General features: G+C 39.3%; 1 protein-coding gene across 1 annotated transcript; it reads left to right on the plus strand.

The window, feature by feature from the left end:
• Positions 1-2709: 2709 nt before the first annotated feature.
• eed (embryonic ectoderm development) lies at positions 2710-13926 on the plus strand. Its single transcript, XM_048234735.1, has 12 exons — positions 2710-2863; positions 3811-3963; positions 4706-4798; positions 4886-4951; positions 5305-5430; positions 6743-6824; positions 7779-7870; positions 8284-8417; positions 11232-11337; positions 11961-12119; positions 12918-12991; positions 13669-13926. The coding sequence occupies exons 1-12, from the start codon at positions 2762-2764 to the stop codon at positions 13793-13795; spliced, it is 1314 nt and encodes a 437-aa protein (XP_048090692.1). The 5' UTR covers positions 2710-2761; the 3' UTR covers positions 13796-13926.
• The last annotated feature ends 295 nt before the right edge of the window (positions 13927-14221 follow it).

The raw sequence follows: 14221 nt of genomic DNA on the forward strand, positions 1-14221 counted from the left end.
TTACCACCTACCTTACCTATTTTCCCCAAATGGACACCACAATTTTAACTTTTATCAGCTAATCAATAAATTGTTTCATCAAGCAATCAGCTTCTCTATATTATTTATAGCCATTGATAAAAAAAAACACAGAGCAATTAATCAATTTGTGCTGTAGTAAGTATGGAGTCTGTATGGGTGATAGTTTTAGATAGATAGATAGATAGATAGATAGATAGATAGATAGATATTATTGATCCCCAAGGGGACATTCAAGGTTCTTACTATGTTGTCTAATAGTGGAAAGCTAAGGTGGACAAAAAAAATATTTGCTTGAGGACATTATGACTGTAACTGGTTATATATAAATAATATTGTCAACAAAAAAGGTTGTTACAAGAAAAAAAGACAAGATGGGCATTTCAGACTCATTTGAGTTGTGATTACACAACTGATGGAATTTGTATTGCAGTCATGAGGTTACTGGCAGAGATTAATGGAATTCCAGGATAGCAATATATCTACAGTTCTACATATTTACAGTTTCCATGTGTCTCAAATGAAAGTAGAGAAATTGAAGGTTCCGCCTCTGCGCAGCAAACAGCAGAATGCATGACCTGCTAACTAATCATTAGATATTTCCGACCTCCACAAAAAGGGATGAGGAAACTCTCTTCAACAAGGAGACTCTCTTCACCAATTTAGTGTTTAATGAACATGAACAACAGTATCCCAGTTAAACAGCCTGAAATAGTCCAATTTCCTCTTCATTTATCCTAAAATATTGTCCTACTAACAGCTAAAATAACCCATGACTGAAAAGTAGACAAAAATGGTTCTGTTCCTCACATAGAAAAGTGGAAAGAGAAGATAAGAGAAATACCTAAAGGCTAAATAGACAAATCAGGTTCATGGACACAGGGAGACAGATTTCTCCATGCCTAGTCTTTGTAAGGGTGGTCGGCTGAGACACCCCAGACAGCTCTGGAGTTCTCTTGAAAGTACAGCACTCTGAGGGATGTGCCCGACTCCTTAAAAGATATGCTTCACCTCTGGGGTGAAGAGCTCTGAAGCTGAATGGCTGGACAGATAGGTGGATGAGGGAGGAGGGAGATGAATCCTACAGGTGTGTGTGTCAGAGGGGGTCCACGGGAAAACAGGTGAGTCACTGATGGTCATTTTGATATCCCTGGGGCTGTTCTATCAGGTTTACAACTTCCTCTGGGTTATCTTAGTGTTGCCACAACTTGGAATTATAGACTGACCATGGAAGAGGATGTTTCTATATCTATATTACTGTTTTCTGTCTCTTTAGATAGAAAAAGCAATGAATGCAGTCCATTAACCATTTAATCCGGATTTCGTAATCATGAAAATATACTGTATATAGGCCTAGTCAAATGAATTACATAATCCTGGATAGTAAAACAAGGGGTTTTCCCCATCTAAATCATTCTGATCCAGATTAAACTTTCTGAACTGGGTTTTGGCTATATTGAGTGAGACTGTTTGCCTGTTTGTGTAACCTACCAGGTGACAGCTTGGTCCACCTCAGTGCCTTACTGCATGGGATTCACAGTTGTTGGGTATGAGGCCTACATGGTTCACTCTTTTCACAGCATTGGCTATTGATGTGAAGTGGATGGCAGGTTATGAGCAAAAGCATGAGTGAAGGCAACCCAGTGGAGCTTCTGTGCTGGGGGTTGAGCCGTGTGAGGTTAGGTTATTAACTTTCACCCTCTGCGGTCTGTTCCATGGGAAGCTCTGAATCCAGACTGTGTCCATGATTTACATCTTGTTCAAATAGGCCAGTGGTTCTTAAACTGGAGGGTCGGGACCCCCAGGGTCTTGCCAAATGTTTAGAGGGTGGCAAAATGATTTGCGGTCTGAATGAAATACAATTTTCTAAAGGTGTTTAGACCAACATGTTTGAAAACTGAGATATTCAGTAGCCCTATGAATAATAATAATAATAATAATAATAATAATAATAACTTGGTTTTATATAGCGCCTTTCAAGTAACCCAAGGTCGCTTTACAAAAGGAGATAGGGCAGGGCTATGAAGGCTTCCAATTCACAGTGTTTCCATAATGTACCTGTTTACGCAAACTCAAACCTACTCCTCTTGCAATGATGAACTTGATGCTGTAACCTAACCAGTGACTGAACACCATGCAGCCTTTTGTTGCCGCAGGAGCGCCAGTATGCATTGGAAGAGGGCTAGTTAGATAGTTAATAAATCAGATTGTCAAAGGGTCCCATTGACATTAATGCCTTGGTGTTGACATACCCTAAGAGAAGACAATTTCTGCCTCTACAACATTTTCCAAAGTAAAACACATTTCGCCAGTTGGAGACAGGGGAGGCGCAAGATTTGGTCAGTGTTTTTTGGGGGTTTCCAGACAAAAGGTTTAAGAACCACTGAAATACCATCAAGAAAAACAATGCCAAATTGCATTAGCTTATTTTGCATTAGCTTATTTTAATCAAATCTTAGAAAACTTACAAAATGTATGTAAAACAACAGGTGACTGGTTTGCACTTCCTTTCAAAGTTGTGCAGGAGACGTAAATTGTTTATTTAAAACCAATAGCTTCTGTGAAGGATGTTAAGTTTCTCATTTGTCTTGTTTTGGTTTTGTTTTTGTATACGCTATTGTATCTGCATGGACACTTCACAGCCATAGGGTGGCGGTAATGTACCGATATGGTATGTGAACCGCTAATGACCGAAGAAGACCTACTTCCGGAAAACTCTCACAGCCGGAGTGGTGGAAGAAACATGTCAGAAGTTTATTTGGAGGCGGGAAACGAGATGCCGACCAAAAAGCAAAAATTAAGCAGCGACGAGAACAGCAACCCTGATCTTTCAGGAGACGAAAATGTGAGTCCGCCACCATGCTTGACAGTCACGTGGAACAATGAGCGAATTGTCCCAGCTGAGGTTAACATAATATTGATGTGCTGTTAGTTTTGATCCTCCTAGCTGAAACATCACAGGAAGACCTGTCTCATCTAACGTTAAACATTAATGTCGTTAGTTCATGTTAGGTCGTCTTCAGTTAGTCTCGTGTAACGTTCTGCGAGTGTTAAATGTCTTAAGTTTATTTATTATCACGTACAAGCAGCTGATTATCGACGGTGTAGAAAATAAACGTTGGCTAATGCCGCTATTGTTTTATGTTAACGTTACCCACGCCCCCGTGTGTGAGAAACATCCTCTTTCCACTACGCCGTTTTTGGTATCCTACGGAAGAGAGCTAGCATCTGTCATCATAGCTCAAAGTGATTAACTTTCAGTGAGCAAAACGAATTTTGCCTTAGTAATGGAGGCTAACTTGCTGATTTGTGAATCAATTAGCTGTGACTGCTTCTTTGTTCCCAAACAACTTCGCCTTGTCGTGTTACGCTGTTTTTCCCCCCTGCACTGCACTGGTCAGTTGACTGGACTTCACAACACACACAGAGTTGTAAAAAGAGTTGCAAAAATACCTGTTGTTGGCACAAAACACACCTTTCAGGCGTGTGCATTGCGCATCCTCCAATGGACGTTTCATTTTAAAACCACACCACTTAACACATTGACATTTTACTGTGGGCAAACAACTGGACCACACTAGGACATTCTGTAGTATGTTCAATTGTAATGTCCAAGAAAGCACAGAGTTATCATTGATGTATTATGGTTGAACTTATTTAGCAGAGGAAATGCTTCAGATATGCATCAATCTAAGTAACATTTCTCATTTATTCCTTTTTATTTATGAAGATTGCACTTTATTGCATTTCATAACTGCCTCATCCGGTTTTAATGCTTGTCTGTGTTTCCAGGACGATGCAGTGAGTATTGAGAGTGGGCCAAACATTGAGCGGCCGGATACACCCACTAACACAGCCAATGCCCCAGGAAGAAAAAGCTGGGGAAAGGGCAAATGGAAGTCCAAGAAGTGCAAATACTCATTTAAGTGTGTCAACAGCTTGAGGGTATGTCTAGCCTCTCTTCAATTCAGTTTATTCCCATTTACGCTATAAATAAAATGTATTATTGTATATAGGGCTGGGCGATATTGACCAAAAGTCATATCCCGATATATTTAGGTTGAATATCGATATACGATCTATATCCCGATATTTTTTCCGCAAAGTTAGAGCTGTAAAATTAAATGTTCAGTCAAATATGAGTAGTTTTATTGATAACTCACTACTTAAATAACAATAAAATGTACACATAAACTTGGAGTGCCTTTTTTGAAATCAAAGCTCCATAAGGTGCACATTTAAATAAAAAAAATATCTTAAATAAAAAAAGCCTATAAAATAAAATAGGCCAATCTTTTTCTGAAATAAATATATTTACATGAGAAAAGTAGCGTGCAGTTTCACAGCAGTGCAGAGAGCTCCGGTCAGCAGCTTGCGTGGAGCAAGGATCACAGCGCAAATTTGAACTATATCGATATATGCAATATGGTCTAATTCCATATTGCATTTTAAAATATATCGATATATCGCCCAGCCCTAATTGTATAAATAAAATGTATGAAATGGTTGTTGATGTGACGATGTGTCATTGTTGTTACTCTGTTTAAATGACTTAGTGTATTAGTGTTTTTCATGTAGGTTTAATGACTTTGAACTGTTCATTTTTGATGATATTCATTTTTGTATTTCATTGGGGACAAATGCATCTGGAAGAACTATAACCATACTTATTGTTTCCTTTCTGCAGGAGGACCATGGTCAGCCCTTGTTTGGAGTGCAATTCAACTGGCACAGTAAAGAGGGTGACCCACTGGTGTTTGCCACTGTGGGCAGCAACAGAGTGAGTAGCAATGTCTGTTTTTGCCCTCCCATGATGCATCTCTGTCTTTCAAACTCAAACAGTGATTGTTGCATGCTTTACCTGCAGGTGACGCTCTATGAATGCCATTCCCAAGGAGAGATCCGCCTCCTGCAGTCCTATGTGGATGCAGATGTATCTTTTTGTCTGTGATGCTTAGAGTTGTTAACTCATCTGTTCACCAGCACGGTTGAGCAAACTGTCATTTGTGATTTTTATAGTCAGGTGTCAGTTCTATTGGAGTTCACTGGAATTGCTTCATACATGTGTAAATGTCAAGAATTAATTGACATGGTAAAGAATATGTGTACGCACTGTATATCCAGATTTAACTGGAATTCTAAAGCACACATCAGTCACTTTCTGAAATACAACCAATTTTGAAGCTATGTAAAGAAAGTAAAATGTACAGAAGCACCTAACTTTAAGCAGACAGATGAAGCTCTGTATTGAGAATAGAATGCACAGAAATCCTTAACTTTGAGCAGGCAGATGAGAACTTCTACACCTGCGCCTGGACGTTTGACAATAGCACCAGTCATCCCTTGCTGGCCGTTGCAGGGTCACGCGGCATCATCCGGGTCATTAACCACATTACCATGCAGTGCATTAAGGTAGGTGATCACCCTCACCCTCTGCAGTCCAATCTGAATCTTAACCCTACCGTCTCACTGGTGTAAAGGGAATGTTGGAAAATGAACATTCTAAAGAATATCTGGGTTCATTGAATTCAACCAGAACCATATAAATAGATCTATCTATAAGGCTCTGTGGCCGGTTGCACGGTTGCACCTTCAGTTAAGTTGTTCCCTTAAAATCTGATTTAAGGGTCCCTTAAAATAAGTTTTCTCCTTAAGATTTCCTTAACATTTTCCCTATTTTAGGGTTTGAAATCCCTTAAACTGTTGCACAAACGACCTTAGTAGTCTAACTAAGGGGAAAAACCTAAGGGACATCCCTTACCTAAGGAGAAATTAAGCCTTAAGGGTCATACTTAAGGGAAAAAACTTAAGTTGCTTTGTGCAACCGGCCACTGAATTCAACATTCAGTAGAGTCCCGAAGCCATGACGTAGCGTTGCCAAGGCAGCAATTTCACTGGATCTAAACAAATCAATCTAACCATTGAAATCACCATTAGCGGTGGCTTTCTTAATCTATTTCAATAATTTTACAACGTTTCTAAGATGTTAGTATATTTTTTTTACACTGTAGGAATCACATACTACAACATATATTCATACGAACACGATCAAATTTGTGACTACAGAGTTTTATTTTAGCATGGGTTTACTCTGTAAAAGAGATCTGCATGTAACTTCACAGCATGCGGTTAAAATCCTTTAAATTCACAGACGTATTTTGGCTTTATTTTTTAAGCAAAAAACATCACTCTTAACAGCCGCCAGTCTTTGAGAAGACGTGAAATATCCACTGGAATTTTGTTTCTTTATATTACACCTGCCAGGGAATCCGTGTTATGTGGGTAAGCTGCTGCCTAGCAGGTAAAGCACGTTTAAATGGCTATAGCCTACATTTAAAACAATTTATTAGCTAGAAATGATGCCACATGTCTACATTCAATGCTATTTAAGCCACTTCGAAAGTTTGTTTAGATCCAGTGATTCTGCAGTCATGGAAACGCTACGTCAGACTTCGGTACTCAATTGTTGTGGAACAGAATCTTATGTTAGAATGTTCAAAAACCCATACCTTTTAAAATACAAATAAAAGGGAGTATGAAGACTTCTGGGAATTTCTTCTGTATTGTTGATGTACTGTCTGATGTTGATCATTCATTTAAATGTAGAATTGCATGACATCCTTGGCTTGTGCAGAGTTATGAATGCATCCATCTGACTGTTTGAACTTTTTAGATAAAAATAAAAAGATGTCAATCTTTGGATGCTATTCTTTTTCAATCACAGCACTACGTTGGACATGGTAACGCTATCAATGAGCTCAAGTTTCATCCGAGGGACCCCAATCTTCTCCTCTCTGTTAGTAAAGGTAGGTAGATGCAAAAGGAGGACTTAGTCAACTTAAAACTAATGTGAATACCATCACAGTAAGGCTTGTTTTATGCTTCTGCGTCGACTCGCTGTAGTGGCTACGCCTCTACGCCCTTGTGAACCTTTTTCAGTTCTGCGTCTCCGTAGCTCACCACTGAAACTGTAGTCAGAATGAGAAAATCCATAGAATGCCGTGTTGAAATATTAATGTTATTTATTTGGCCTTTTCTTGCTTAGATTTGGTGAAGGTTATCGAGAAATAGACACAGTATATTCCAATGGCCTAGTTATTGTAATCAGAAAATATGTCTGAGGTTATTTGCAAGGTGTGTGCCAGCAAGTTTATGTTATGTTAGCAAGCAAACTTCCCACAGCTGCCCACAAAGTACTGTTTGCTGGCGAAGTGCTGATTTCAAAATGTTACTGCCAAATGGACACCGTACAATCAGATAACCCCCCCGTCATTGTAACCAAAAATACGTTTATTTGCAAAGCTTCTGTCAGCGAGCTATCGTGTTCCTACTACCCACAGTAGACTGCTGGAGCACACCAGTTATAAATACACAGAGCGAGTTGAGCAATTACGGTCTTCGTCCCCTCGAGGGGTAACACCGTGACGACGCAGAGGGCTTGGAGGGGCTATGCCGTGGATTCTAATGCTTGTTCTTTCTCCATTACCCTTACATGAACAGTATTATGAGTTCTAAATGAATTTGCAAGTGTTTATTTAAGCAATATGGCACGTAGGGCTGTAGGTTACAGAAGTAGCTACATTGCTATATCATACTACTGTTGAAATGGTGCTTTAAACACAAGAACAGGCATGCTCAACTCCAAAAACAAATCGCTCTTTGAGAGCGAGTTGGGAAAATACAATGAAACTAAAGTAGAAAACGGCACTCTTAAGCGTCTACGTTCTCAAACCTATATCTTCCCTGTGCTGTCCCATCAGATCATGCTCTGCGACTATGGAACATCCAGACGGACACACTGGTTGCTATCTTCGGTGGAGTAGAGGGCCACAGAGATGAAGTGCTGAGTGCAGTAAGTCCCTTTGCTGAGTGCAGTAAGTTCTGTCCCCTGTGAGCATTACTTGCTGTACACCTTTGAAGTTTACCTGCGAAAAGGACCCAAAGCTGCCATTTTTCCCATATAAGGAGATCTGGGTATCATCTTGATCAAGATGGCCGCTTTGGGTCCTTTTTGTTGACAAACTTCAAAGGGCATTTATGAATCTGGGGTGCATTTTCACTGAAGCAGCTAAGAAAGCCTCGAAATGGCTTGGAGACAAGTAAGTGCCACTTAACAACACACGTTGATGCCTGATAACTGCAACTGGGTTGCCTGGATTAGGGTCATGTGGAAAGACTCAAAACACCCTATGACCCCAGGATACACCATTGATGATGTGTTCAGGTGCATCAAGCAATGTGTCATTAAGAATCTGTTGTTTACAGGATTTTGATTTGCTGGGGGAGAAGATCATGTCATGCGGTATGGACCACTCTCTGAAGCTATGGAGAATCAACTCGGAGAGGATGCAGAAAGCCATCAGAGGGTCCTATGAATACAACCCCAGTAAGACCAACAGGTGAGATTGCCACCACCTCTAGGAAATAAGCTTAATTATCAAGGTTTGAAGTTCAAGTTACAATAAACATAGACTATAACAGTGGCGCAACAGGATCCTCAGGTCTCAGTGGTTGAATGGCGAGTTGGCTGAAAAATCCTGAATACCAGTAGGCTAACAATTAGGAGTATTAAAAGACAATAAATTCAATAGCGTGGTGCCTCCACTGTAAAAATACTACACTTACCTTAAAGCTAGTGTAGTGTTGTCACGATACCAAAATTATGACTTCGATACGATACCTGCCATAAATATCACGATGCTCGATACTAAAACGATACTACGGCGAAATCCTGAGATATCTGGAGAAGAAATCACTCATACCTCCTCCAAGTGTATGGAGTCATTTGTGTTGAATTCGGTGCACTTTTGTAGTGTGCAGGTCAATTCTGGGTTCTAAACTTCCTACATAATTATTATTTTTTTATAGTCAGTAAAATAGTAGGCCTACTTTGTGTGATTAAGTCCTTTATTGTTTGTTATAGTTCATTTACATTGTGTTGTGTTTTGGCAATAAAGTAGCTTTAAATAGCCAAACTAGGCTAGATCAAGGTCAGTGTTAAAATTACTGCTTGCAAATCACTGAATGCTATGCAGAGAGGCCTAATCTTTAGGCCATCTGATGTACAGTATAGGCTACCCTAGGCCTTCCTGTGTTCATGGGATTTCTTTGACAGTTGCAAAGGGGAAAATGTGAGGATGATCATTGATCATTCATTGATGAAGGAAGGTTCGCTTTATCCCAGAGAACCATACTCGTTTCACAAGAGAAGAACTTGGCACTAACCATGTAGTCGTGTTTTCTATAGCATATTCGTTAACCTGTCGTTCTTTGAACTCTGTTGGGATATGTCTGCGAGGTGTTTAGCCAAGTTCCTTGCGTAGCCTACTGCTTTTAAATTACTTTGAAACATATTTTACAAACGGGCCTCTGTGTACCTGATGGCTTGCCTTCACTATTCACGATGTATCCGAAATAGTTGCAGATTTCACTGCACCTTTTGTTTTATCCACAAGGCCTAGAACTGTCGGCAAAGAACTATGTTGACGTTGGCTGCGCACTCACTCACTCAGAGCTGCCTGCTTGACACGCCCACTTGCCTAGATGCGTGCAAGGAGCAGTGAGAGCAGCAGTTCACACAGACACAGAACTTTATTATTTTAATAAAGTATCGATTCTAAAAATGTCTGAAATTGTATCGTTTTTTGCGTGAAGGCATCGTGATACCTTTTTAGTATCGATACACCGTGCAACACTAAGCAAGTGTGTAATGTACACTATAATGTATTCCTACAGAATTTAAATAACAATGTGGAAAAGGTTTATTAAACTACTCTAGTGGTGGATGCATACAGAAATGAATGGCCAATACACCCAAAGTATAATGAAATATAACAATATATTTATTCAATTAGTAATAGGAATATTAAAGATAAAACCCTTGACCAGAAAGAGAGAGCGAACAATTCACTCTAAAGAGGTAAGGATGAAGCCAATGTTCACCTGACTGGCTGGCTAAATTTACAGCTGAACGTTAACGGTTAACCTTATAGCACTGTGTGGGAAAACAACAATACAATACAAATAGCTGAAAATAATTCACCGTGTAAACAGTAACACAGATAAAACAATCATGTGAAGACCATATACAAGTAGCCAATATACTAACAACCCCTAAGCGCTTTCCGTTGGAGCTAGTTGGTGGACAGAATGCAAGCTCCTTGAGCTGAAGGCAGGGCAGCAACCGCTACAATGAGCATCTGATTCACCGTCGCTCGAGGCGAAAACCCAGTGTGTGTGTGTGTGTGTGTATATCTGTTTAAGTGTACTCACGACAGGTTTCAACTCCACTCGAACAAACCGATGACTGTCAACTGGACATGCTTAATCTAGCACTACTACCTGTCAACTGGACATGCTTAATCTAGCACTACTGTCAACTGGACATGCTTAATCTAGCACTACTGACAACTGGACATGCTTAATCTGGCACTACTGACAACTGGACATGCTTAATCTAGCAGTATTACCTGTCAACTGGACATGCTTAATCTAGCACTACTGACAACTGGACATGCTTAATCTAGCACTACTGTCAACTGGACATGCTTAATCTAGCAGTATTACCTGTCAACTGGACATGCTTAATCTAGCACTACTGTCAACTGGACATGCTTAATCTAGCACTACTGATAACTGGACATGCTTAATCTGGCACTACTGACAACTGGACATGCTTAATCTAGCAGTATTACCTGTCAACTGGACATGCTTAATCTAGCACTACTGACAACTGGACATGCTTAATCTAGCACTACTGTCAACTGGACATGCTTAATCTAGCAGTATTACCTGTCAACTGGACATGCTTAATCTAGCACTACTGACAACTGGACATGCTTAATCTGGCACTACTGACAACTGGACATGCTTAATCTGGCACTACTGACAACTGGACATGCTTAATCTAGCACTACTGTCAACTGGACATGCTTAATCTGGCACTACTGACAACTGGACATGCTTAATCTAGCAGTATTACCTGTCAACTGGACATGCTTAATCTAGCACTACTGACAACTGGACATGCTTAATCTAGCAGTATTACCTGTCAACTGGACATGCTTAATCTAGCACTACTGACAACTGGACATGCTTAATCTAGCAGTATTACCTGACTATCCCTCTTCTGCCTCCCTAGACTTAACTTTGCTGGAACTGTCATTCAACTCTATGTGAGCAGTACTTATTGCTGTTTGTTATTCTTTTTCTAGACCATTTGTTTCACAGAAGATTCACTTCCCAGACTTCTCTACGCGAGACATCCATAGGAACTATGTAGATTGTGTTCGTTGGTTGGGAGACTTGATCCTTTCGAAGGTAGAATGTTTTATTTACTGTCTAAAACATTTGAATAAATGCAATTTCAGTCGAACTTACACACACACACACACACACACACACACACACACACACACACACACACACACACACACACACACACACACACACACACACACACACACACACACACAAATCTCAATTAAGAATCAGTCTGGTGTTGCCCAGGCTAGGCATTTGTTAAACCAAGCTTTTAAATTTGAAGCTTTAAGATGGTAATTTGTAATATGGAAAGATCTGTGATTCTGGCATTAAATAAGGCTCAATGGCTCAAATATTAGCTATTTGACTTATAAATATGGAAAGATCTGTGTTTCTGGCGTTAAATAAGGCACAATGGCTCAAACATTAGCTATTTGACTGATAATCAAATATGTGTCATGTACAGGTGCTTCCCTTAAAAAGTTGAATATCGTGGGAAAGTTCTTGGCTTGAAAAAATTCACTTTATGTGTAATGAATCTAGAATATATTAAAGTTTCACTATTTAAAATAAATGATGGGGGAAAAAAAAATAACTTTTCCATGATATTCTATTTTTTAATGAACCTTTATGTCTCCCAATTAAAATGTAAAAACCCAACTCTTGTTCTTGCTCTTCAGTCTTGTGAGAATGCAATTGTGTGCTGGAAACCGGGTAAGATGGAGGACGACATCGACCACATCAAACCCAATGAGTCAAATGTGACCGTTCTCGGCCGTTTTGAGTACGGTCAGTGTGACATCTGGTACATGCGCTTCTCAATGGACTTTTGGCAGAAGGTATGTATGCTCTAGTGAAAAAACAAAGAGCTTTGTTTGTTTGCGAAGAGCTTTGTAAGCATTATATATCTGTGTGCATGCTCAAGACTTGCTTGGACTCTCCACTGCAATCAACAGATATTGGCCTTTAAAAAGCACAATAGCAGTTTTAACGGTGTTAAATGTAAACAAGGTTAAGATTCCTTTGTTTTGTTTTCCTTATATTTTCACCATCTGAACACCAATCAGTTTATCAGGAAAGCTTGTCCATTCTGTCCATTGTTCTTGCAGCTAAAACAGAATGAGTTTATATTTTATAGTAGCTGTTTTTACCATTATTTTTCCCTGTATGCCTGTTATCGTACAATATAGCTCAATCACAGACTTTTAAATACAATTGGATTTTAGACTGAACCATATTACTGATGTTGAGACTTGGAAGACCTTTAACGCTCACTATCTTCATTCCCTTGTCTGATCCAGTTACTGTTGGTGACTCTACTACTTCTGAAACAAGCACACGTTGCATTTTCCATGTGGAAATGAAGTCTATTTTATTTGATCCATTCCATTGATCATCCTGAATTTCCCCTTGGGGATCAATAAAGTATCTATCTATCGATCCCTTTACCCATGTAAAATTTTAAACATGAATATTGCCATTTGCTGCATTGTTAAATTAGGCTGCATTGTTTAGGCTAAATTACATCTCCATCTCTGGTCAATGATCCAGAAGGCTCAGGAAATGTAAGTTATGGCTTACTGAGCGAGTAGCAAGATTATTTGTGGTATTTATTTATGAACGCTATGCGTGTACAGATGCTTGCTCTGGGGAACCAAGTTGGAAAGCTTTACGTCTGGGATCTAGAGGTGGAGGATCCTCACAAAGCCAAGTAAGACGGCAATGTCTTTCCCGACCATATTGCTGCGCAAAAATCCATTTGTATGCTGATGATGCTGTAATCAAAACCAAACCCACTGAGTTTGCAACCACCTTTCAGGGCTCTGAGATTCATAATTACAAATTATGAATGTCTTGGAATTGTACTAGATGATTTGTCTTTTAAACCTCACATATATCAAACAGTGAGAATTTCAATGGAAATGACATTTTTATTTTAGAAACAAATCATGCTTTCCTTTTCAGGTTAAGAGGAGACTGGTTGCAAAAGAAAACTAGCTTGTATGGCTAAATTTGGAACATCTACATGAGTTATTTAAATGAGCATGTCCCCCTTGCCCCTTTTATATAAAACATAACAAGTAAACATAAACAATGTAGACATAAAAATTTCTGAGTGCAGGAGGGCTCACTCTATAATAGGTACTTTGAGAACTGTGTTTTCCAAGCAGAATTCTGCTTACGCAAGTCAGGTGGTTTTTGACCATATCAGTTGTGGATGGCGTAAAAAAACATAAAACATAGATTATCAAAAATACTTTGGCAGTTGTCAATATACCTGGGTGGTATATATGTCTGAGATTAAACAACGTAATTAAGTAATCTTTAATCTGTAATCAAAGTACTTCAAACTTCACTCATAAGATTTTGTTTCTGCCTCGTTTTCAGGTGTACCACTCTAACGCTGCCCAAGTGCACATCTGCTATTCGACAGACCAGTTTCAGTCGTGACAGCAGCATCCTGATTGCTGTTTGTGATGATGCTTCCATCTGGCGATGGGACAGGCAGCGATGAACAGTCTGATGAATTATCCCATCTCTTACTCCCATCACCACCACCCACCCTCACCAAACACTGATACACAACTTGCTGGTTTTTCCATGAGTTCATTTTATGAGCGACAATAAACATGTTTATTTAGTAAATCTTTGTGCACTTTGTGAATTCGGTATGGTTCTATGAAAATGTACACTGCCATTCAAGAGTTTGGGGTCACTTAGAAATTTCCATTATAGACAGAATAGCAGCAGAGATCAGTTGCATTGTTTTTTTAATCAAGGCAGCAGTTTTCAGATTACATTATGTACTTACATAATTGCAAAAAGTTTCTGTTTTCTCAGTTAGCCTTTTAAAATACCAGATTAGTAAACAGAACGTGCCTTTGGAAATCAGCCATTTCTTTCTACAACAGTCATTTAAAAAATGAAAGATGAAAACAAG

Source organism: Alosa alosa, chromosome 23 (assembly GCF_017589495.1).
Source record: "Alosa alosa isolate M-15738 ecotype Scorff River chromosome 23, AALO_Geno_1.1, whole genome shotgun sequence".
NCBI classification, from domain to species: domain Eukaryota; kingdom Metazoa; phylum Chordata; class Actinopteri; order Clupeiformes; family Clupeidae; genus Alosa; species Alosa alosa.

What these genes read in the sequence shown, in the direction of transcription:
- eed (XM_048234735.1), top strand. Translation starts at nt 2,762, where the DNA reads ATGTCAGAAGTTTATTTGGAGGCGGGAAACGAGATGCCGACCAAAAAG. An exon ending in AACCCCAGTAAGACCAACAG is followed by an intron (nt 8,418 to 11,231) that starts GTGAGATTGCCA and finishes TTCTTTTTCTAG; the next exon opens with ACCATTTGTTTCACAGAAGA. An exon ending in GAGACTTGATCCTTTCGAAG is followed by an intron (nt 11,338 to 11,960) that starts GTAGAATGTTTT and finishes CTTGCTCTTCAG; the next exon opens with TCTTGTGAGAATGCAATTGT.